The sequence below is a fragment of the Schistocerca gregaria genome, chromosome 3 (genome assembly GCF_023897955.1).
Source record: "Schistocerca gregaria isolate iqSchGreg1 chromosome 3, iqSchGreg1.2, whole genome shotgun sequence".
Classification (NCBI taxonomy): Eukaryota; Metazoa; Arthropoda; class Insecta; order Orthoptera; family Acrididae; genus Schistocerca; species Schistocerca gregaria.
The window spans coordinates 271,694,869-271,720,629 of record NC_064922.1 but is presented as its reverse complement, the minus strand read 5'-3'; the positions used below and the strand labels follow the sequence as shown (position 1 = coordinate 271,720,629).

The 25,761-nt window shown below is 42.3% G+C and overlaps 1 protein-coding gene across 1 annotated transcript in view; it reads right to left on the bottom strand.

Moving 5' to 3' along the window:
* LOC126354659 (proton channel OtopLc-like) overlaps positions 1 to 25,761 on the bottom strand; it is a 220,498-nt gene that overhangs the window by 172,850 nt on the left and 21,887 nt on the right. The window contains exons 2-3 of the mRNA XM_050004434.1: positions 8,783 to 9,010; positions 2,760 to 2,915 (exon numbers count right to left, since the gene is read on the bottom strand). Of these exons, the coding sequence (XP_049860391.1) occupies positions 2,760 to 2,915; positions 8,783 to 9,004 (378 nt within the window). The 5' untranslated portion in view covers positions 9,005 to 9,010. The remainder of the gene's footprint in view (positions 1 to 2,759; positions 2,916 to 8,782; positions 9,011 to 25,761) is intronic.

The following is a 25,761-nucleotide window of genomic DNA, read 5'->3' as shown; positions in this document are numbered from 1 at the left end:
GTTATCTGTATTTATATTCAATTAATACACACAGTCATGTGTTCTACAATATCCACAGTGGATCAGCTTAACATGGATTTTTAGTCTGGCAAGTATCTGCTTAGCCGCTGAGACAAGCATCAACTAATGCCCATTTCAAAATAATATGGAAAAACTACAAAAGTAAACAGAGACGAAAGGTTACAGGAAAGGAGCTTACGGAGAGACGAGAGATGATAGTCATGGCGCGTAAACAGAAGGAAACAGTGCAGAGTGAAGATGGCCTGCCATGCACACCATCAAGTGTCATAAGAAATTTGAATACTTGGTTTCCATAATTATAGCAGATAAGAAAGGGTTCATCTGCAACAACTCCTTCTCTCATTGTTGTGTACAAACCAAGTGTTACACAACAAATACCGCGAGAGGCTGCCGTCACACATACGCAACCGCTCTTCTGGAAACTCTCAGTGCTGTGCAGCAGCCTCCAGATGGCGCTCACAAACCCCGATCTCTTCCTGCGTCTGCGCTACTTCCTCCAGCGCTTCGGACACGTCCGCCGATAGTGTAGACATCTGCTGTAGGGAGTGCTATAGCGGACTACTTTGTACGGGAGACATGGAAATCCTTCTGCCAACAGGCATGAGAACACGATACACGAACATTCAGACGGTTGCTGACGAGCAGTTAAGGAGTTCATTTCAGTGCCTACAGGCCACTATGTGCAGCCTTCCGACTTAGCAGTCGATATTCACAGAGTAATTAGACTATTAAGAATGACTGTAACATTATTATCAGTAACAGAGGAAACCCTATAGACTGTTAAGAGACAGCAAAGTTATTTGGATACCATTCTGTTAGATAGGACGTCTAGTGCTACACATCAAATTGTATCAAAGTTAAGTACCATTTTGTAACCTATTTTTAATAAACGTTATTGGTAATTTCTTATTGTTTAGCCACATTTATGTTATAGTGTGCCCTGCTAGAAAAGTGTTTAATAATGATAGTGTGCGATTGTTTTCTGTAAGGAATTCTACCTGGAAAACATTTTTCCCCTGCCCTGGATGTTGGGCTGAACTAATAGTAGCATTCAGTTGCTACATTCACAACACTCATTCAGCACAATTTTTCCTTTACTGAAGTTATATAGAATCCTTCTGCAACTAGAAGAAAATGTGTATTTTTGTCGCCAAATTCATCTTGATTTCTTGAAATAAAACATCATTACTGGTGACATTTCATGTGCAATTTTCGTTCACATCAGGAAACGCCGTCTGCTCGCACGTTTTTGAGGTATTCCATCGTTCTGCACTGTCTTTCTACGCCTGCTCCCTCACAGCTTTGTGGAGCTATGCACTTCTTGAAGTGAACCAAAACACAATGTATCACCACTATTGTTTTCTACACAGTGTTGTGTTTTACTTGAAGAAATGCATAATTTCACACAGTAATGTGGGATTGGGAAACATAGTGCCAAACGATGGAATATCTTAAAAACGTGCGAGCAGGCGCCGTTTCCTGAGGTGAGCGAAAATCGAAAATAAAATTCCATAACTGGCGATATTTTATATCAATAAAATGAAACAGAAATACGTATCCTCTTGTAGATGTGAAGACGGATCTAAAATACGAGGGGCGTTCAATAAATAATTCCACACATTTTCTGTCTTGTTCAGTTTAGGTTGAAAAAAAAAAGAGAATTTGTTGTGGGCATCGTAGGATAGGCCCAGTAGTTCTATGAAGTTACGACAGATGACGGCGCAATACGTAGCCTTAAAAATGGCGTCTGTAACGGAAATGAGAACAGTCATTCAGTGTGTTTTGGCGGAAAACCAGGGAATCGCAGATATTCACAAGCCCTTTCAGAATGTCTACGGAGACCTGGCGGCGAACAGAAGCATGATGAGTTGTTGGGCGAGACGTCTGCCATTATCGCAACAAGGCTGCTCAAACCTGTCCGATCTTCCGCATGCCGGCGGACCGGCCGCACGAAGCTGTGACTCCTGCGATGTTGTAATGTGCAGACACTTTCATTCGAGGTAATCGACAGATCAGAATCAAACACCTCGCACCACGAGGCCTCACATAACTCTGCGCACCAGAGAGGAGTTCATAAAACTTCACTGGACTGTTCATTCTCATCCACTCTACAGCCCACATCTCGCACCTTCCAACTTCCATCAGTTAGGCCCAGTGAAGGATGCACTACGCCGCGCGGAACGGCGGAATGCGCGGCCCCTCCCGCCTGAGATTCGAGTCCTCTCTCGGGCATGGGTTAGTTTAAGTTAGTTTAAGTAGTGTGTAAGTCTAGGGACCAATGACCTCAGCAGTTTGGTCCCTTAGGTATTGACACACATTTGAACATTTGATGCACTCCGCAGGAAGCAGCACAGAGAGGACGGGGAAGTTATTAAGATAGCAAGACGTTGGCTTCGACCAATAGAGTGGTGCTATTCGGGCATAAAGGCCCTCTAAGCAAGATGGCGTAAGGCCGTCGCATTAAAACAGAGATTATACTGAAAAATAGGGTTTTGTAGTCAAAAAAGGGGGGAGGGGGGCATAAGATGGCGTATTGGAAACCTGAATAAAACCAACTTACGTTCACGAAAAAAAAGTTACTTATTGAACGCGTCTCGTAGTTTCAAATATTATACAGCAACTGCGGACATTATGGCCAAACAAATGCACCATATCTCCTTCTTCCTGTCGCTTTCTCTCGTCAACTGCGTTAGAAGATTTGGTATCTTTTTCACGAGCAAAAGCACATTAGTACGAACCCTGAGTGGCGGCGACTGCTCAACAGCGTAGGGCAGGTTCTCGGTCGACTGGGAGCCCCTGTAGCGCCTAACTGGCGGAGCTTCGTCGGGCGCCGACTGGCGGGCGGCTGTACGGAGATCTGCCGCAGAACCGCCATACGCCGGCCCAAACTGCAGCTGTAAACAAGGTAACGGCGTTCTCACCCGGGAACACGGCATCGGCTAGTGGAGATTCAAAATGCGAGCAAGAGGAGTCTACAATAATGTAATTACTACTGTCTGAGGACTCATCTGATGACGTGATAGAAGAAGAAAAAGAAGTCGATACAGAAGAGACAGGGGACAGAATATTAGAATCAGGATTTAGAAGGCACAAGGGGTAGATAACATTGTATCAGAATTTCTAAAATCATTGGGGGAAGTGGCCATAAAACGATTATTCACGTTGGTGTGTAGAGTTTATGAGACTGGCGATATACCATAAAACTTTCGGAAAAACGTCATCCACACAATTCGCAAGATTGTAAGAGCTGAAAAAAAGCGGGAATTATCGCAGAATTGACTCAACAGCACATGCGTTCAAGTTGCTGACAAGAATATCGTGCAGAAGAATGGAAAAGAAAATTGAGAATTTGTTAGATGACGATCCGTTAGGCTTTAGGAAAGGCAAAAGCGCCAGAGAGGGAGTTCTAACATTGTGGTAGATGATGGGAGCGAGACTAAAGAAAAATCAAGACACGTTCATAGGATTTGTCGACCTGTAAAAAGCGATCGACAATGTAAAATGGTGTAAGATGTTGAGATTCTAAGAAAAATATAGGTAAGAAATACGGAAAGACGGTCATATACAATATGTACAAGGACCAAGAGCGCACAATAAGAGCGGAAGACCAACAACAAAGTGTTCGGATTAAAAAGGGTGTGAGACAGGGATGTAGTCTTTCGCCCCTGCTATTCAATCCATACGTCGAAGAAGCAACGATGGAAACAAAAGAAACTTTAAAAAAAGTGTGGAATTAAAAGTGATAGTGAAAGGATATCAATCTTAAGACTGTAACACCACGTTCAAACTCACTTAAAACTTGATAACCTTTCATTGTAGCAGCAGTAAACGATCTAACAACTGCGCCAAACACTTGTCTTATATAGGCGTTGCCGACGGCAGCGCCGTATTCTGCTTGTTTACATATCTCTGTATTTCACTGTGATGCCTATACCAGTTTCTTTGGCGCTTCAGTGTACAATATTTTCGACTGTCGACAATAAACTACGAGGGTCACTCCAAAACAAATGCACACTATTTTTATAAAAATCCATATTTTATTCTACATGTTTGAAAGTTTTACAGTGTGTAGTACATCCTTTAGGAACAATATTTTCATTGAAACTTCCTGGCAGATTAAAACTGTGTGCCCGACCGAAACTCGAACTCGGGACCTTTGCCTTTCGCGGGCAAGTGCAAGTGCAAGTTTCATATCGGCGCACACTCCGCTGCAGAGTGAAAATCTCATTCTGGAAACATCCCCCAGGCTGTGGCTAAGCCATGTCTCCGCAATATCCTTTCTTTCAGGAGTGCTAGTTCTGCATGTCTCGCAGGAGAGCTTCTGTAAAGTTTGGAAGGTAGGAGACGAGGTACTGGCAGAATTAAAGCTGTGAGTACCGGCCTTGAGTCGTGCTTCGGTAGCTCAGTTGGTAGAGCACTTGCCCGCGAAAGGCAAAGGTCCCGAGTTCGAGTCTCGGTCGGGCACACAGTTTTAATCTGCCAGGAAGTTTCATATCGGCGCACACTCCGCTGCAGAGTGAAAATCTCATTCTGGAATATTTTCATTTGTTGTTGTTGTTGTTGTCTTCAGTCTTGAGACTGGTTTGATGCAGCTCTCCATGCTACTCTATCCTGTGCAAGCTGCTTCATCTCCCAGTACCTACTGCAACCTACATCCTTCTGAATCTGCTTAGTGTACTCATCTCTCGGTCTCCCTCTACGATTTTTACCCTCCACGCTGCCCTCCAATGCTAAATTTGTGATCCCTTGATGCCTCAGAACATGTCCTACCAACCGATCCCTTCTTTTAGTCAAGTTGTGCCACAAATTTCTATTGTCCCCAATCCTATTCAATACCTCCTGATTAGTTATGTGAACTACCCATCTAATCTTCAGCATTCTTCTGTAGCACCATATTTTGAAAGCTTCTATTCTCTTCTTGTCCAAACTATTTATTGTCCATGTTTCACTTCCATACATGGCTACACTCCATACAAATACTTTCAGAAATGACTTCGTGGCACTTAAATCTATACTCGATGTTAACAAATTTCTCTTCTTCAGAAACGCTTTCCTTATCATTGCCAGTCTACGTTTTATATCTTCTCTACTTCGACCATCATCAGTTATTTTACTTCCTAAATAGCAAAACTCCCTCACTACTTTAAGTGTCTCATTTCCTAATCTAATTCCCTCAGCATCACCCGATTTAATTTGACTACATTCCATTATCCTAGTTTTGCTTTTGTTGATGTTCATCTTATATCCTCTTTTCAAGACACTGTCCATTCCGTTCAATTGCTCTTCCAAATCCTTTGCCGTCTCTGACAGAATTACAATGTCATCGGCGAACCTCAAAGTTTTTACTTCTTCTCCATGAATTTTAATACCTCCTCCAAATTTTTCTTTTGTTTCCTTTACTGCTTGCTCAATATACAGATTGAATAACATCGGGGAGAGGCTACAACCCTGTCTCACTCCTTTCCCAACCACTGCTTCCCTTTCATGCCCTTCGACTCTTATAACTGCCATCTGGTTTCTGTACAAATTGTAAATAGCCTTTCGCTCCCTGTATTTTACTCCTGCCACCTTTAGAATTTGAAAATGAGTATTCCAGTCAACATTGTCAAAAGCTTTCTCTAAGTCTACAAATGCTAGAAACGTAGGTTTGCCTTTTCTTAGCCGGCCGCGGTGGTCTCGCGGTTCTAGGCGTGCAGTCCGGAACCGTGCGACTGCTACGGTCGCAGGTTCGAATCCTGCCTCGGGCATGGATGTGTGTGATGTCCTTAGGTTAGTTAGGTTTAATTAGTTCTAAGTTCTAGGCGACTGATGACCACAGATGTTAAGTCGCATAGTGCTCAGAGCCATTTGAACCATTTGAACCTTTTCTTAATCTTTCTTCTAAGATAAGTCGTAAGGTCAGTATTGCCTCACGTGTTCCAACATTTCGACGGAATCCAAACTGATCCTCCCCGAGGTCTGCATCTACCAGTTTTTCCATTCGTCTGTAAAGAATTCGCGTTAGTATTTTGCAGCCGTGGCTTATTAAACTGATAGTTCGGTAATTTTCACATCTGTCAGCACCTGCTTTCTTTGGGATTGGAATTATTATATTCTTCTTGAAGTCTGAGGGTATTTCGCCTGTCTCATACATCTTGCTCACCAGCTGGTAGAGTTTTGTCAGGACTGGTTCTCCCAAGGCCATCAGTAGTTCTAATGGAATGTTGTCTACTCCGGGGGCCTTGTTCCGACTCAGGTCTTTCAGTGCTCTGTCAAACTCTTCAAGCAATATCGTATCTCCCATTTCGTCTTCATCTACATCTTCTTCCATTTCCATAATATTGTCCTCAAGTACATCGCCCTTGTATAAATCTTCTATATACTCCTTCCACCTTTCTGCCTTCCCTTCTTTGCTTAGAACTGGGCTGCCATCTGAGCTCTTGATATTCATACACATGGTTCTCTTCTCTCCAAAGGTCTCTTTAATTTTCCTGTAGGCAGTATCTATCTTACCCCTAGTGAGATAAGCTTCTACATCCTTACATTTGTCCTCTAGCCATCCCTGTTTAGCCATTTTGCACTTCCTGTCGATCTCATTTTTGAGACGTTTGTATTCCTTTTTGCCTGCTTCATTTACTGCATTTTTATATTTTCTCCTTTCATCAATTAAATTCAATATTTCTTCTGTTACCCAAGGATTTCTAGCAGCCCTCGTCTTTGTACCTACTTTATCCTCTGTTGCCTTCACTATTGCATCCCTCAGAGCTACCCATTCTTCTTCTACTGTATTTCTTTCCCCTATTCCTGTCAATTGTTCCCTTATGCTCTCCCTAAAACTCTGTGCAACCTCTGGTTCTTTCAGTTTATCCAGGTCCCATCTCCTTAATTTCCCACATTTTTGCAGTTTCTTCAGTTTTAATCTACAGGTCATAACCAATAGATTGTGGTCAGAGTCCACATCTGCCCCTGGAAATGTCTTACAACTTAAAACCTGGTTCCTAAATCTCTGTCTCACCATTATATAATCTATCTGATATCTTTTAGTATCTCCAGGGTTCTTCCACGTATACAACCTTCTTTCATGATTCATAAACCAAGTGTTAGCTATGATTAAGTTGTGCTCTGTGCAAAATTCTACTAGGCGGCTTCCTCTTTCATTTGTTAGCCCCAATCCATACTCACCTACTATGTTTCCTTCTCTCCCTTTTCCTACACTCGAATTCCAGTCACCCATTACTATTAAATTTTCGTCTCCCTTCACTATCTGAATAATTTCTTTTATTTCATCGTACATTTCTTCAATTTCTTCATCATCTGCAGAGCTAGTTGGCATATAAACTTGTACTACTGTAGTAGGTGTGGGCTTCGTATCTATCTTGGCCACAACAATTTATACACATAATTTCCATCACTCTCAACTGCCTTACGCCATTTTGGAACCAGCGCCTGTATACCCCCACGTTAAAATTCTGGACCAACCTATTGAAGCCACTGTTTGGCAGCGTGCGCAAGGAAGTCATCATTTTCAAACCTTGTTCCACGAAGAGAGTCTTTCAGTTTCCCAAAGAGATGATAGTCACATGGAGCCAGGTCAGGACTGTAAGGCGGGTGTTTCAGTGTTGTCCATCCGAGTTTTGTGATCGCTTCCATGGTTTTTTGACTGGCGTGTGGCCGTGCATTGTCGTGGAACAGTAAAACATCCTCCTTTTGCCGATGTGGTCGAACACGACTCAGTCGAGGTTGAAGTTTCTTCAGTGTCGTCACATATGCATCAGAATGTGTCGTGGTTCCACTTGGCATGATGTCCAGAAGCAAGAATCCTTCGGAATTGAAAAACACCGTAGTTATAACTTTTCCAGCAGAAGGTGTGGTTCAGAATTTTTTTTCTTGGGTCAATTTGCATGATGCCAATCTATTGATTCTCTGGTGATGAATGATGGAGAAATGTTTCATGACCTGTCACAATTCTTTCAAGAAATTCATCTCCACCATTCTCGTACTGTTCCAAAAGTTCGCTGCATACCGTTTTCCTTGTTTCTTTGTGGGCCACTGTCAACATCCTGGGAACCCACCTGGCACAAACCTTTTGTAACGTCCACAGTTTCAGTATTCTGCAAACACTTCCTTCCCCTATCCCAACGTAGCGTGACAATTCGTTCACTGTCATGCGTCTTTCAGCAGTCACCAATTCGTTAACTGTCTGCACATTGTCTGGAGTGTATGCAGTACGAGACCTGCCGCTGCGAGGACAATCCTCAATATATCCATGCCCACTTTCATCACGTAACCTGCTTGCCCACCGACTAACTGTACTGCGATCGACAGCAGCATCTCCATACACCTTTTTCAACCTGTTGTGGATGTTTCCCACTGTCTCGTTTTCACAGCACAGGAATTCTATGACAGTACGTTGCTTCTGACGAACGTCAAGTGTAGCAGCCATCTTGAAGACATGCTGTGACAGCGCCACTAACGGGAACAGGTTGAACTAAGTTTGAAAACGAGCGGGGAGGATGTATTTGCACACTAGAAAACTTGCAGAATGAAAACTGTATTTTTTACAAAAATAGTGTGCATTTCTTTTGGAGTGACCCTCGTAAATATTCACAACAACTGAAAATGGAAACGTACATCAGGAACATGTATACCAATAAGATAAAAAGTTGAAAGTAAGATTTACAAGCCTGCGAAATTAAAAAATTCAATTACTTTTTGATCCCATCTCGCAGATGGCCAAAATGGGAAAAGAGGGAAACAGGCGAGAATGTGGCTGTGTGTTTACCTTGTGCTGCGTCTCGCCCACGAACACTTCGTCATCATCTTGAGGGACTGCAGTGAGAGCTGTTTCGGTAGTGCCCTCCTCGGAACTAACGTCGCTTTGCGCGACGTCGAAGAGAGAGCGGGGCTCGGCTGGCGCCTGTGGGACAGGCAACCCTTGCGACACGACGCTGCCGCCGCCGCTGCCGCCGTCGCCTGGGCGTCCCTCGTCCTCTTGATTGGTCATCTGGTGCTGCGAGCAATACGTGAGCAAAGACATCATCGGTTAGACGGTTGCTTTGTTTATCACAGTGATCCTCCAGCAGATGCCTCTTAACCAGCTTACCATCTACATCAACATTTATACTCCGCAGGCTACCCAACGGTGTGTGGCGGAGGGCACTTTACGTGCCACTGTCATTACCTCCCATTTCCCGTTCCAGTCGCGTATGGCTCGCGGGAAGAACGACTGCCGGAAAGCCTCCGTGCGCGCTCGAATCTCTCTAATTTTACATTCGTGATCTCTTCGGGAAGTATAAGTAGGGGGAAGCAATATATTCGATACGTCATCCAGAAACGCACCCTCTCGTAACCTGGCGAGCAAGCTACACCGCGATGCAGAGCGCCTCTCTTGCAGAGTCTGCCGCTTGAGTTTGCTAAACAGCTCTGTAACGCTATCACGCTTACAAAATTACCCTTGACGAAACGCGCCGCTCTTCTTTGGATCTTCTCTACCTCCTCTGTCAACCAGACCTGGTACGGATCCCACACTGATGAGCAATACTCAAGTCGAACGAGTATTCTGTAAGCCACCTCCTTTGTTGCAGGACTACATTTTCTAAGGACTCTCCCAATGAATCTCAACCTGGCACCCCCCTTACCAACAATTAATTTAATGTGATCATTCCACTTCAAATCGTTCCGTACACATACCCCCAGATATTTTACAGAAGTAACTGCAATCAGTGTTTGTTCCGCTATCATATAATCATACAATAAAGGATCCTTCTTTTTATGTATTCGTAATACATTACATTTGTCTATGTTAAAGGTCAGTTGCCACTCCCTGCACCAAGTGCTTATCCGCTGCAGATCTTCCTGCATTTCGCTGCAATTTTTTAATGCTGCAAATTTCTCTGTATACTACAGCATCATCCGCGAAAAGCCGCATGGAACTTCCGACACTATCTACTAGGTCTTCGTAATAATTATGTATTGCCTTTTGTATCCGAGGCAGAAGTCTGTCAGGGAAAATACATCTTTCCCTACCATGTGTTAACGAATCTCTGTAAGAAACGAGAGTTCTCTCTCTGTTCAGTAACAAAATGGGTCGTATCCATCGCAGATTTGAATGTTGCGCAATTGTGATTTGGAGCATCACATATACAGTAATTCTGGAGACGATAAAAGTAAGTAAAAAAAACAACAATGTGTTACATATTTGCTTATTCAGAGTTTTAAATTAAATCAGTTATGATTGGTTTTCCGGTCTTAAGCTTACTGCCGTTGTGGAGTATTATTCACCAGATGCTTTTCGCTTTTGCTTATTAAGCGTCATCTGTGGTCAGTCCGAAAATATAGATACCTCTTACGTCTCTAGACTTTGGTATTTATAAACAAATAAAAGTATACTTAGAGCACTTTGGTGGTTCGAAACAGTGAACACAAATACGGAATTAGATACAAACTGTGTATGAACCAATTTAAGGCCAAGCAGAAGAAAAATGAAAAAGTTGATGGATTTAGGCATATCACAAGACATATGGAAGTCGAAGGAAAAAATAGCAGAGTGAAATTCCTAGAACCTTAGTTGATAGTTGGGTCACAACAAGAAACAACTCCTTGATAGATTATTAAACCACACACACACACACACACACACACAGCAGCCCAGAAAGTGTCAGTCAGTATTGTTGCATTTATCGTCACTTCTTTATATTTTATAACTTTAAATTTGAGACTCCCTCGCAAACGATTGCTATGACGTTTAAGCTCATAGATATGTAGTGTGAAATCTACAGCACTTCAGAAGTGCTACAAAAGTGAGATATACTGTCCGCCTGTAAATCGCAAGTCACAGATTGACAGAAAAGCTTAAATTGTACTTGCTTTGTTATCTGAAAGGATATTTCCTTCTGTAGTTTCCTGGAGATAATCAACTGACGCTACTGCAGTCCCACATCGTGTGTACAGTTCCGTATGTTCCGTAATTTACCGACAGGAGCCGGCGTAAGTGTCCTTCCGATATATTATAGTAGGACATACCAAAACTTCAACTACTGGACTAATAGAGATTAATTTTCCGTTGATTACGAGGTCATTACACACGTAGCACAAGCTCCAATTGGACAAGGTTATGGTAAGAGCCAGTTACGTCCTTTTCAAAGCGACCATCCCGATATTCGCATAAAGTGATTTAGAAAAACCAGGGAAAACTTAAATTTGGTAAGCCCGAAAGGGCATTACACCCCTGAGTGCGAGTCCTGTGCTTTTAGCACAGCGCCAACTAGCTCAGCACTTTTACGACTGTTCCAAGGACGTTAAATGTACGTCATTTTTTAACACTTGTTCTTACAATAACCCTATCCTCTTTTCTGTTCCGCAAATTTATGTTTTAGGCGAGTGAGCAAATTTTGGGAAGACAAAATAAAAAAGAAAACCAACATAATTTAATGGTTGGAAAGAACAACGACAACCGTACCTAATACCTTAACTTTTCCTTCCTTCCAGTGATTTCCTTCTTTCCAGTTTCTGATACTAGCTTTTATCAACGAGGAACCTGACATGCTGACATTTTTAACGGGCAGGAAGTATTACTTGTCAGGCGGGGGACTAAAGACCAAGTATTGATCAGCGCATGAGTCTCACCTGGTGATAACGTACATCTTGTATTCACAATGAAGGCCCATACAATGCAAGAAAAGAAGCAGATTAATTAAGTCTCACCTGATGATAACGTACCACTTGGATTTACCGTGAAGGCCCATACAATGCCAGAAAAGAAGTAGATTACGTTGCATATTAGGAACAATTGTCTAATATACATACATCAACAAAAGTTTCGCGTCGAACCTATATTTCGAAAGTCATAGCAAAGAAAACAAGAACTGTCTGTGAAACATGCGACATTTACAACGTCTCAAGAGCACAAAAAGAGTGTAAAGACAAAATCATGTTTCCCGTGTATGTCTGTGTGTGCGTGTGTGGCGGGGGGGGGGGGGGGGGGGAGGGGGAGATTTAAAGCACTCCTGAACAACGTCAACACGTGATGGAACCTCCCTTTGATCAGATGCAGACGTGAATCCGTCGTCGCATCCCATCGATGACATCATCAGACAGTCTCACTCTTCAATGGAGATTCTCCATAAGTCGCCCAGGTTCGTAGTCGTTGTCGACATCGAAAAAACAGCTCGTTTCAATCGATCCCTTAAATATTCGATATATTCGATTGGGTTCACGTCAATAGAACAGGCAGACCACTCCATCATGATGATCATAGAACGCTGAAGGAATCTATTCGTGAGAACAGCACGACGGGCACGCGAGTTATCCTCCATCAAGATGAAATTTTCACCAAAATTGAAAGGGTACAGTACTACCCGACATAGAAAACATTTGCCTCACTGGGTACAGTAATACCCGTTGTATAACAACATACTTCCCTGTTCTTGTCAGAACAACGGTTTTGTGGTCTCAAAATTTTATTCAACACACTGAAACCGGATTCTGATGCAGTAAAGAAGGACAATTTGTATATTTAATTATTCATGTGTGCACTTCTTTCAAAAATAGATCCCTATATCCAATTTTGTGATGTTTGAGAAATGAGTGAATTGTTTCTTGTCTATGTCCACAGATAGTGGATGTAGAATCTGTAATTAACTTTGACACTCTATCACTGGTTCCTTAAGTTGAGACACCTATTTCCAGTGTGCTCCGTAAATCTAAAGAATATAGGAACTGTATGCATGTGGAATATTTAAGAGAAGCTAGAAATAATGATTTCCCTTTTCAGAATATCGACGACAGCAAAATTTTTTGTGGGAGATTCATGTAAAGGTAGGCAGGTAAAACTCATGGGGAACTTAAGGTTGTTTGGTAGTGATCAACAGTCACAATGAAACCACGTATGGTAATTTTGAGCTGGGATACTTGTGTGTGGTAATTTTAAGCAGAGATACTTTCGTGTGTAAATTTATGCTGAGAGTATTTAAGAATTGTTTGTTACTAATTTGGCAACGACCTTGCCGCAATGGAAACACCGGCTCCCGTCAGATCACCAAAGTAAAGCGCTGTCGGGCGTGGCCAGCACTTGGGTGGGTTACAACCCGGTCCGCCATGCGCTGTTGCTATTTTACGGGGTGCACTCAGCCTCGTGATGTCAATTGAGGAGCTACTCGACCGAACAGCAGCGGCTCCGGTCAAAGAAAACCATCATAACGGCGGGGAGAGCGCTGTGCTGACCACACGCCCCTCCTATCCACATCCTCAGCTGAGGATGACACGGCGGTCGGATGGACCCGATGGGCCACTAGTGGCCTGAAGACGGAGTGCTGTGCAGAATTTGAACCAGGAACAAGCGCTTCCATATAGCGAGTATTGACTTTGTCTCAATCTGAACAAGAGACAATGGAACGCAGATGTGCTTGTGCAAACTTTCAGTTAAGGATCCGTGTGTGAGACAATTAAGTAATCATGATACCAAAATTGCCGTTATTAATTACATTCGTGTGAAGCAAGTCAGAAATTTTGATACCCTGAGAGAGAAAAAGGTGAGTTAGTCATCTGCGCAGTAACACAATGAGGGTTACATTGTAGTGGGAGATGAGCATAAATCCTCCAGAGTATGTGGTAATTCCGTAGGAAAGGTTACGTGTGAAATTTAATCCGTAGGTCTGTGCCTTGTTAATGTGGACTGAAATTTTGTTGTGGGGAAGATTTGATACGTACTGGCTAAAGTCGGTTGTTCAGTTTTGTTTTACATGTTTAATCTGTGTAATTTGAATGTGGCAGCAATTACAAACACTGTACCAGAAAGCAAGAATTTTCTTTGAATAGCCTGACCGATAGTAAATTCTCTAGGTTATTAATGAATGAGCTTATGAGAGTTAGAGAGAGAGAGAAAGAAGTAGTAGATATCAGTACCAATCAAGAAAGTGCACTATAGTAATAAGGAAAAACTTTAAGAGACCATAGGATATTGGAATGTGTACGTAATATCATGGCTTCTGGGCAGAGAATTCCTTGTTTTCTTTTATGGTTAAATGTACGGGAGGAAATTTTGTATCATTGCGGTGGTAGAATCTCAGAAAATAAAAGAGGAGATAGGGACCAAAATGGTGGTCATGATCATTCAGTAGAGGGTAGCCATTTCGTTAAGACATTTTTGCCATAAGCTAGCTATTACTAGAATAGCCAAGCTCTGATTAAAATGAGTGCTATAGAATGAGAATGTGGTCTTACCGAGGTGGAGTGAGTACAGCGGAAATGTTTACAGACAGTGCCATGTTTAAAATTTGTTAATCAGATGCGTTTAATTCCGTTGCGTTGAGATAATTAAGAAGAAAAAATTATGGCCAAACAGTTGGGTGATAGGACTTTGCTGTCAATGCACAGTAACAGTGGCTACGGTAAGTCATATCAACATTTTCGGTGCACAAATATTAAAAGCACTCACTGGCAGGTCACACATCTAGTAGACCTGACAGCTAGATGCAACAGGTGGGAGAGTTGCGACCGGAAAAGATAACGGTGGTAAACTCTCAAAATGTTGGCGACACTGTCCCGCTGCTGGTTGCAGAATCATGTCTCTGTACGACAGAGCAGTGATATTGCCCTCAGCAAGCACGAGACCTGTACGGTGACCCCTTGTAATGCCACCCTAGGACATCAGTGAACCATCACCTTGTTGTGCATACGGGTCACAATGTTGGAAGTGTTATTGTGGAGACATGGCTTAGCCATAGCCTAGGGGATGTTTCCAGAATGAAATTTTCACTCTGCAGCGGAGTGTGCGCTGATATGAATCTTCCTGGCAGATTAAAACTGTGTGCTGGACCGAGACTGGAGCTCCGGACCTTTGCCTTTTGCGGGCAAGTGCTCTACCACCTGAGCTACCCAAGCACTACACACGCCCCGTCCTCACAGCTTTACTTCTGCCAGTACCTCGTCTCCTACCTTCCAAACTTTACAGAAGTTCTCCTGCGAACCTTGTAGAACTGCACATTTCTTACTTTTACGAGGGAGATAGTACAATGGTTAAGACCGAGTGTGGTTTAATTTTGCATGGCTCTCATAAATCATTTGAGGAGAAATGGGGTATCAAGTTCCATTGCATTATCTTTCCCTCGATGATGACCTGAATGCCATGAGATTGTAAGCACTTTTCTACTTCCCTTACATGAGCACACAGTGTTGAACGAGGAAGAAGAAGGAAAGTCTGCGTCCACACGTGTGATTTTTCCAGCGGGATTCGAGCTGGAGAAAAAGCAGCAGGAATTTTAGCAACCGTGCCAGTCACATCAGAACAAGAAAAATACCGGGCGTTGGCTGTCAGACGGCCACGAACACCCGCCAGAGTAGCAGATTCTCGTGAACAGCTGGTATTTCGTTGCGTGGCAATTCAGATTTAGCAGTATGTTTGTTACTCGCTCATCGTCGTCCAAGGCGGAAAGTGTGTGTGCGTGTGTGTTGTCTTCAGTCCTGCGTCTGGTTTGATGCAACTCTCCATGCTACTCTATCCTGTGCAAGCTTCTTCATCTCCCAGTACCTACTGCAACCTACATCCTTCTGAATCTGCTTAGTGTATTCATCTCTTGGTCTCCCTCTACGATTTTTACCCTCCACGCTGCCCTCCAATGCTAAATTTATGATCCCTTGATGCCTCAAAACATGTCCTACCAACTGATCCCTTCTTCTAGTCAAGTTGTGCCACAAACTCCTCTTCTCCCCAATTCTATTCAGTACCTCCTCATTAGTTATGTGATCTATCCATCTAACCTTCAGCATTCTTCTGTAACACCACATTTCGAAAGCTTCTATTCTCTTTTTGTCCAAACTAGTTATCGTCCATGTTTCACTTCCATACATGGCTACACTCCAAACAAATACTTTCAGAAACGACTTCCTGACACATAAATCTATATTCGATGTTAACAAATTTCTCTTCTTCAGAAACGCTTTCCTTGCCATTGCCAGTCTACATTTTATATCATCCGTACTTCGACCATCATCAGTTATTTTACTTCCTAAATAGCAAAACTCCTTTACTACTTTAAGTGTCTCATTTCCTAATCTAATTCCCTCAGCATCACCCGATTTAATTGGACTACATTCCATTATCCTCGTTTTGCTTTTGTTGATGTTCATCTTATATCCTCCTTTCAAGACATTGTCCATTCCGTTCAACTGCTCTTCCAAGTCCTTTGCCGTCTCTGACAGAATTACAATGTCATCGGCGAACCTCAAAGTTTTTACTTCTTCTCCATGAATTTTAGTACCTACCCCAAATTTTTCTTTTGTTTCCTTTACTGCTTGCTCAATATACAGATTGAATAACATCGGGGATAGGCTACAACCCTGTCTCACTCCTTTCCCAACCACTGCTTCCCTTTCGTTTCAGGCGGAAACGTAAGAGGAAATTGGTTAATACCCTCTATACTAAGTGACAAGTCAACAAAGAGAAAGTTCTTTCTCCTACTTTATGAATTAAGAAATATCTCGATGTATTTTATGAGTATCACGAAATGTCAAATAGTTAAATGGGAAAACTGTTATCTATTGCGAAAACTGAGACACAGGGATCAGGGATTGTTCTTTTCGATTGTTCTAGTACATGTTGCAGATAAAAATTACTGTTTCAGATAGATTAATATCGGAGGCTACAGCCATGAAGGATATTTAAATTTTTCTATACTCCTGACATTGTCAGCCTGTGGGCGAACTGCAGTGTGTGATAACTGAAGAAAAATCTACAAGCCAAGATCGCTGAAAAAGCATTTTATCGGATGACCGTTCTGACAGAGGTGTAATGTCATCTCTACATGCGAACATCTTAGATTAGCCTTTACCGTGACTGTTACTCTGATATCGAATGAAGCAATAAATTTACTGTTACCAGTCACTATTTATATCCATGAAGCGTTTCGAAGGTTTAAACCTCCATCATCACGTGGATTAACTGTGTTAGTATGACATATGTGTGTTTTGTTACGATTTTGGGGTAACTTGTGGCACTATCTAGTGGAGAAACAAAAACACTGTTTCAAAACATGACTTGGGAAGTTTTTTGAGTAAAAACTAAACGTACATTTTCACTGCAAAACACGTCAAGTTTTTTAGTCAAAAAATTTCCCAAAACTTTGTTCTGAAATAGTGTTATTGTTTCTCCACTAGACAGTACTACTGGTTACCCCAAAACCGTAACACAACACACATATAAACATATGTAAATCCACCTGATGATGGAGGTTTAAACACTCGAAATATATATATATAAAATATAAATGAACAGTGACTGGTAACAGTAAACTTATTGCTTCATTCGATATCAGCAACAGTCACGGTAAATCCTAACCTAAAACGTTCGCATGTAAAGATAACAGCATTGCTCTGTCGAAACCGGTCATCTAATAAAATGCTTTTTAGCGATCTTGACTTGTGAAGTTTTCTGCAGTTGTGCAGCAAGGGCGAGAGTTCCAACGCCGTGCCGCCGCCCTCGCTAAGGTCTGCAGCTGTATTTCTGCTGAATCTTTTCCAACTCGAATTCCGGTGGAAAAATCGCAGATGTGGCTGCAGCCTAAGATTGTTTCAAAAGACTGATTGTCCGAAAGTGTTCTCTTACAAACGTTAAAACAACATGCTTAAGCGAAGATATTTTTTACACAACGAGAGACGAACTGACTGATGAAAGCCCTGCACTGATCGGTAAGGCATGCCGTGAAATTGATGGTATTTTAAATACAGCAGTTCTTTTATAGCAACAAATAACTTTACGATATTCACTACTGGCCATTAAAATTGTTACACCAAGAAGAACTGCTGGAGAATGTGCTAGCCAGGGCAGCAGTCGAACATTTTCTGTATCCAGTAAGGCCCTACAGGACCTGCAACATGCGGTCGTGCATTATCCTGCTGAAATGTAGGGTTTCGCAGGAAACGAATGAAGGGTAGAGCCACGTGTCGTAACACATCTGAAATGTAACGTCCACTGTTCAATGTGTCGTAAATGCGAACAAGAGATGAACGAGAGGCGTAACCAATGACACACCATACCATCACGCTGGATGATACGCTAGTATGGCGATGACAAATACACTCTTCCAATGTGCGTTCACCGTGATGTCGCCAAACACGGATGTGGCCATCCGAAAAAATGACGTTTTGCCATTGGTGCAGCCAGGTTCGTCATTGAGTACACAATCGCAGGCGCTCCTGTCGGTGATGCAGTGTCAAGGAAAACTGCAGCCATGGTCTCCGAGCTGATAGTCCATGTTGCTGCAAACGTCGTCGAACTGTTCGGGCAGATGGTTGATGTCTTGCAAACGTCCCCATCTGTTGACTCAGGGATCGAGACGTGGCTGCACGATCCGTTACAGCCCTGTAGATACGATGCCTGTCATCTCGACTGCTAGCGATACGAGGCCATTGGGATCCAGCACTGCGTTCCGTATTACCCTCCTGAACTCACCGATTCCATATTCTGCTAGCAGTCACTGGATCCCGACCAACGCGAGCAGTAATGTCGCGATACGATAAACCGCAATCGCGATGGGCTACAATCCTACATTTATCAAAGTCGGAAACGTGGTGGTACGCATTTCTCCTCCTTACACGAGGAATCACAACAACGTTTCACCAGGAAACGCCGGTCAACTGCTGTTTGTGTATGAGAAATCGGTTGGAAAGTTTCCTCATGTCAGCACGTTGTAGATGTCGCCACGGGCGCCAACCTTGTTTGCTTGCTCTGAAAAGCTAATCATTTGCATATCACAGCATCTTCTTCCTGTCGGTTAAATTTCGCGTCTGTAGCACATCATCTTCGTGGTGTATCAATTTTAATGGTCAATAGTGTATTTAATACATCAATAACCAAGTGATTTTTTTAAGATTAAAATTGATTTTGCCGAGATAGGTGTGGCAATGCTAAGACACTGCACTCATATTCGAGAGAATGACGATTCAAATTTTCGTCTAGAAGTCCAGATTCAGGTTTTCCTTGGTTTCCCTAAATCGCTATCGGAAAATACCGGGACGGTTGCGGTCCAATTTCTTCCTCCTCCTGCCCAAATCTTTAACCTCCTTTTCTTTAGAAGTTGGTGTCCTAAAGAGACAATGAAAAAAAAATTCTAGACCTCTGTAATCATAGCTCATTTTCGTTTTTAGGATTTGTCTTTCACTGGTGAAAGGCTTAGAGGCAATAAAACAACGTTCAACTTTGGTAATGTGAAAGCACTTGGTAAATATCAACTTAGATTTTAAGAGATACAGACAAAAACCAGAGTATTTAAAGAATCGATCTCCCATGTATAAAACAGCTCCAGACGTCCGATTACTTTACAAATAAGTTAATGTGTGAAATATTTGGCGTTGAGCATGTAAATGAGAAAATTTTTAGAAAAGATTTGAAATTATGCTTGAAGTCTGCTGAAAATCCCTAAGTGCTCTCATTATGAAACACTGGGTGCATATAGTGTGGATAATTTGCATTCCATTACAAGCAAACGCAAGATTTTCTCGAATCTCAGTGTTTATGATGTCATATCTGTCTTGCTATAGTATTACAGGTACATTCAGTCCTGCAAATAGAATTAATAGTTAAGACGTAATAAATTAAAACACCATTGCTGATGCTGAAGTTTGCATGAAAAACGAAAATGTAGTAAGCGTTAATATTTTTTTCGTTTCATCATTTTGTGTGGAGGTGTCAGACAAAAAGAGTTTCGTACAGGCTTGAAATTACGTGTAAAGCTTATAGGAAGTCACTAAGTGTTCTCATTCTCAAATATTCGATGTTTATAGTACAGGTATTTGCAATCTGCCAGTTATTTTTTATTATCTCTTTTTATTTTTTTAATACCGGCTTCCCATACGTAACTGTATAACCATATCAACAGTAAAAAGGCGATACGGAAGTTTGTCACGACACGTCAGAATATTCATTAGGGTCAAGCCGTACTCTAGTACGAAGTTACATAGGCTTAGGCTTATCATGTGAAGCCTTGCAGCCGATTTTAGTGTTACTTATGACGATCTGAAGATAAGAACATCAAGACAGCTAGTCATGAGACGAGAGGCCGTCAATTATACTGCCTCAGATCAAACAAACAGTTCCTCAGTCATACTTGAGTTACTGGGTTAATATTTAAAAAAAAATATTATCCTTCTTAATGATTGGATTGTGACAGCATTTGCAAATTTTAAGTTCAGTAAATAATTAAGCGAAATAGTGGATGCTGTTAGGTAGGCTACCTGCGAATGACATTGCTCAGACGGTTCTGCGACCGAGTGGGGTGCAGGTTCCTCGACTTCTGCCACAGACTGGTGGGTTTCTGGTATCTGCTTGACAGGCCAGCTGTCCACTGCACACAGAAAGCGGCTATACGGCTAGCGGGGGCTGTGTGGAGGAGACTTGGCGGCTTTTTAGTTTAGAGGGTTTGGGAATCTACAGAAAGGGCGTCAGTCTAAAAGGGTGCAGAACAAATATAGGAAAGTAAACCTATCGCTATTGTAGTTATAAATCGTCGCAGCTATGTTGGAAAAGAACCAGAGCTCCAAGCCCTAACAGAAAACACTGAATGAGATTTTAACTCTGTAGCGGAGTATGCGCTGATATGAAACTTCCTGGCAGATTGAAACTGTTTGCCCGACCGAGACTCGAACTCGGGACCTTTGCTTTTCGCGGGCAAGTGCTCTACCATCTGAGCTACCGAAGCACACTCCGCTGCAGAGTGAAAATCTCATTCTGGAATCATCCCTCAGGCTGTGGCTAAGCCATGTTTCCGCAGTATCCTTTCTTTCAGGAGTGCTACTTCTGCAAGTTTGGCAGGAGAGCTTCTATAAAGTTTGGAAGGTAGGAGACGAGATACTGGCAGAAGTAAAGCTGTGAGGACCGGGCGTGAGTCGTGCTTCGGTAGCTCAGATGGTATATCACTTGCCCGCGAAAGGCAAAGGTCCCGAGTTCGAGTCTCGGTCGGGCACACAGTTTTAAGGTGCCAGGAAGTTTCAGAAAGCACTGAAGTTCAAATAGTTATAGGTATGGAAATCTGACTAGAAATAAGTTTAGCCTAAATGTTTACAAAGATGTAACCGTGCTTAGAAAGGACAGAAATTTTTACAAACGTCTAGCCGTTTTCAGAAAGGACAGATTAAATATTGTGGTAGTGGAGGATTTATTGCTGCCAGAAGTAGTTTATCTTGTAGTGAAATCGAAATAGACGGTTCCTGTGACTTAGTAAGGATTAGGGTTATACTTGACAACCGAAATAAACTAATAATTGGTTCCTTTTATCGACCCTTCCACACTGATGATACAGTTGCTGAACAGTCCAAAGAAAACTTGAGTCATTTCAAGTTGGTATCCCACTCACACAATTATGGTTGATGATGAGTGCAATCTACCATCGATATGTTGGCGAAAATACACGTTTACATTCGGAGGGTGGTATAAAACGTCGTCCGAAATCATTGTGAATGCGCTCTTAGAAAATTGTTTTGAATAATTAATTAAGGAGCCAATTCGAAGTGTAAAATGTTGCGAAAACATACTTCACCCTCTTGGCAAAAAATAATCCTGTGGAACTAAGAAGCATCATAGCGGATACAAGTATTAGTGACTACAAGTGTTTTTTTTTTTTTGTGTGTGTGTAGTGTGACTAGCCGGCCGCGGTGGTCTCGCGGTTCTAGGAGCGCAGTCCGGAGCCGTGCGACTGTTACGGTCGCAGGTTCGAATCCTGCCTCGGGCATGGATGTGTGTGATGTCCTTAGGTTAGTTAGGTTTAAGTAGTTCTAAGTTCTAGGGGACTAATGACCACAGCAGTTGACTCCCATAGTGCTCAGAGCCATTTGAACCATTTTGTAGTGTGACTGAATATCATAACATCCAAAAATACCAAAAATAAACGCAAAATACATCTATTTTAAGAAAAAAATTGCTTGAGGCCTTCCTAAGAGACAGTCTCTACTCCTTCCAATGTGAATCTGTAAGCGTAGACCAGATGTGGTTTGAATTCAGAGAAATAGTATCGACAGCTATTGAGAGACATATACCAAATAAATTAATAAGAGCAGAGGTTGAAAATACCGCCTCAGTTATAAGGATCTTTTTATTTAGAACACGATCGGTTTCGGGCTCTAATGTGACCGTCATCAGATGTTACAACCTTGTGCTGTGGGGGCCGAGCGCCGCGGTGATCGAGTACGAGACGCGGTGTATCACCAGAGCTCCGTGTCCTGCACTTGGGGTCACAGCACAAAGTTATAACAGCTGATGATGGACATATACGAGCCCGAAAGCAATCTTGTTCCAAATAAAAAGAACCTCATACGGAAGCTGTATTTTCAACCTTTTTTATAATGCTCAGTTGCAGATTTTATTTCGACGGGATTGTTTGAAATTAGTAAGAGATAGTACTGATCCGCCATGGTACACAAAGTAGGTCATAACACTGTTACAGACGTTACGAAAACAGCATGCCAAATTTAAAAGAACGCAAAACACTCAAGATTGGCGAAGAGTTAGAGAAGCTTAAAATGTAGCGCGGACTTCATTGCGAGATGCTTCTAATACTTTCCATAACGTCTCGAAATCTGGCAGAAAATCTAAAGATATTCTGGTTTTATGTAAAGTACACCAGCGGAGAGACACAATCAATATCTTCACTGCGCACTAACAATTGCAATGTTACCGATGACTGCGCCACTATGGAAAACTTACTAAACACGTTTCTCCGAAATTTCTTCACCGAAGAAGATGAAGTAAATATTCCAGAATTCGAAACAAAAACAACTGCCAACATGAGTAGCTTATAAGTAGATATCCCCGGTATAGCAAAGCAGCTTAAATCACTCAATAAAGGCAAAGCCTCTGGTCCTCACCGTATACCTGTCAGAATCCTCTCAGAGTATGTTGGCGCAATAGCTCTATATTTAACAATCATATACTACCGCTCGCTCGTCGAGAGATCTGTAGCTAAAGACGGGAAAGTTGTACGAGTCACACCAGTACGCAAGAAAGGAAATAGGAGTAATCCGCTGAATTACAGACCCATATGTTAACGTCGATTCACATTAGGATTTTGGAACATATACTGCGTTCGAACATTTATGGGTAACCTCGAAGACAACTATTTATTGACGAACAGCTAACACGGATTCAGAAAATAGCGTTCTTGTGAAACGCAACTAGCTCTTCATTCTCACGAAGTAATGAGTGCTATTGACAGGGGATGTCAAATTGATTCCATATTTTTAGATTTCCAGAAGACTTTTAAAACCATACCTCACAAGGGACTTCTAATCAAATTGCCTGCCTATGGAGTATGGTCTCAGTTGTGCGACTGGATTCGTGATTTTCTATCAGAGAAGTCACAGTTTGTAGTAACTGATCGAAAGTCATCGAGTAAAAGGAAGTGTTATAGGCTCACCGCTGTTCCTGATCTACATGAATGGTTGGGTGGCAACCGAAGTAACCCTCTTAGACTGTTTGCATGTGATACTATCATTTACCATCTTATTAAGTCATCAGGTGATCAAAACAAATTACAAAACGATTTAGACAAGGTATTTGTATGGTATGAAAAGTGGCAATTGACTCTAAATAATAAGAAATGTGAAGTCATCCGTAAGAGTACTAAAAGGAATCAGCTAATTTCGGATGCATAATAAATCACACAAATCTAAAGGCTGTAAATTCAATCCAGTACAATTATGAAAAAGTCAAGTTGGAACAATCACCTAGATGATATTGAGGACAAAGAAAACAGAAGACTACGATTCATTGGAAGAGCAATTAGAAAATGCAACATGTCAACTAAAGAGACTACCCATACTACGCTTGTACGTCCTCTTCTGAAGTATTGTTGTGCGGTGTGGGATCCGCATCAGATAAGATCCACAGAGGCCTTCGAGAAAGTTCATAGGACAACCCGTTCTATACTATCGCGAAATAGGCGAGAGAGCGTCACGGATATGATACGCAAATTAGGGTGACAGTCTTTAAAACAAGGACAGCAGGATCTTCCCATGAAATTTCAATCGCCAAATTTCTTCTCAGAATGTGAGAATATTTTGATGGCGCCACCTATACAAGGTGTTACAAAAAGGTACGGCAAAACTTCAGGAAACAATCCTCACACACAAATAAAGAAAAGATGTTATGTGGACATATGTCCGGAAACGCTTAATTTCCATGTTAGAGCTCATTTTAGTTTCGTCAGTATGTACTGTACTTCCTCGATTCAGCGCCAGTTCGCCCAATTGAAGGAAGGTAATGTTGACTTCGGTGTTTGTGTTGACATGCGACTCATTGCTCTACAGTACTAGAGCACATCAGTACGTAGCATCAACAGGTTAGTGTTCATCACGAACGTGGTTTTGCAGTCAGTGCAATGTTTACAAATGCGGAGTTGGCAGATGCCCATTTGATGTATGGATTAGCACGGGGCAATAGCCGTGGCGCGGTACGTTTGTATCGAGACAGATTTCCAGAACGAAGGTGTTCCGACAGGAAGACGTTCGAAGCAATTGATTGGCGTCTTAGGGAGCACGGAACATTCCAGCCTATGACTCGCGACTGGGGAAGACCTAGAACGACGAGGACACCTGCAATGGACGAGGCAATTCTTCGTGCAGTTGACGATAACCCTAATGTCAGCGCCAGAGAAGTTGCTGCTGTACAAGGTAACGTTGACCACGTCACTCTATGGAGAGTGCTACCGGAGAACCAGTTGTTTCCGTACCATGTTCAGCGTTTTCAGGCACTATCAGCAGCTGATTGGCTTCCACGGGTACACTTATGCGAATGGTTCATCCAACAATGTGTCAATCCTCATTTCAGTGCAAATGTTCTCTTTACGGATGAGGCTTCATTCCAACGTGACCAAATTGTAAATTTTCGCAATCAACATGTGTGGGCTGACGAGAATCCGCAATTGTGCAATCACGTCATCAATACAGATTTTCTGTGAACATTTGGGCAGGCACTGTTGGTGATGTCTTGATTGGGCTCTATGTTCTTCCACCTACGCTCAATGGAGCACGTTATCATGATTTCATGCGGGATACTCCACCTGTGCAGCTAGAACATGTGCCTTTACAAGTACGACACAACATGTGGTTCATGCACGATGGAGCTCCTGCACATTTCAGTCGAAGTGTTCGTACGCTTCTCAACAACAGATTCGGTGACCAATTCCATGGCCTCCACGCTCTCCTGACCTCAACTCTCTTGACTTTCATTTACGGAGGCATTTGAAACCCCGGTACCAAATGTAGAGACTCTTCGTGCTCGTATTGTGGACGGCTGTGATACAATACGCCATTCTCCAGGGCTGCATCAGCGCATCAGGGATTCCATGCGACGGAGGATAATCCTCGCTAACGGAGGACATTTTGAACATTTCCTGTAACAAAGTGGTTGAAGTCACACTGGCATGTTCTGTTGCTGTGTGTTTCCATTCCATGATTAATGCTATTTGAAGAGAAATAATAAAATTAGCACTAACATGGAAAGAAAGCGGTTCCGGAGACATGTCCACATAACATACAGTATTTTCTTTCTTTGTGTGTGAGGAATGTTTCCTGAAAGTTTGGAGGTACCTTTTTGTAACACCCTATATAGGGAGAAATATTTATCATAATAAAATAAGAGAAATCAGAGCTCGCACGGGAAGATTTAAGTGTTCGTTTTTCCCGTGCGCTTTTCGAGAGTGGAGCGGTAAAGAAATAGCTTGAAGGTGGTTCGCTGAATTCTCTGCCAGGCGCTTAACTGTGAATTGCAGAGTAATC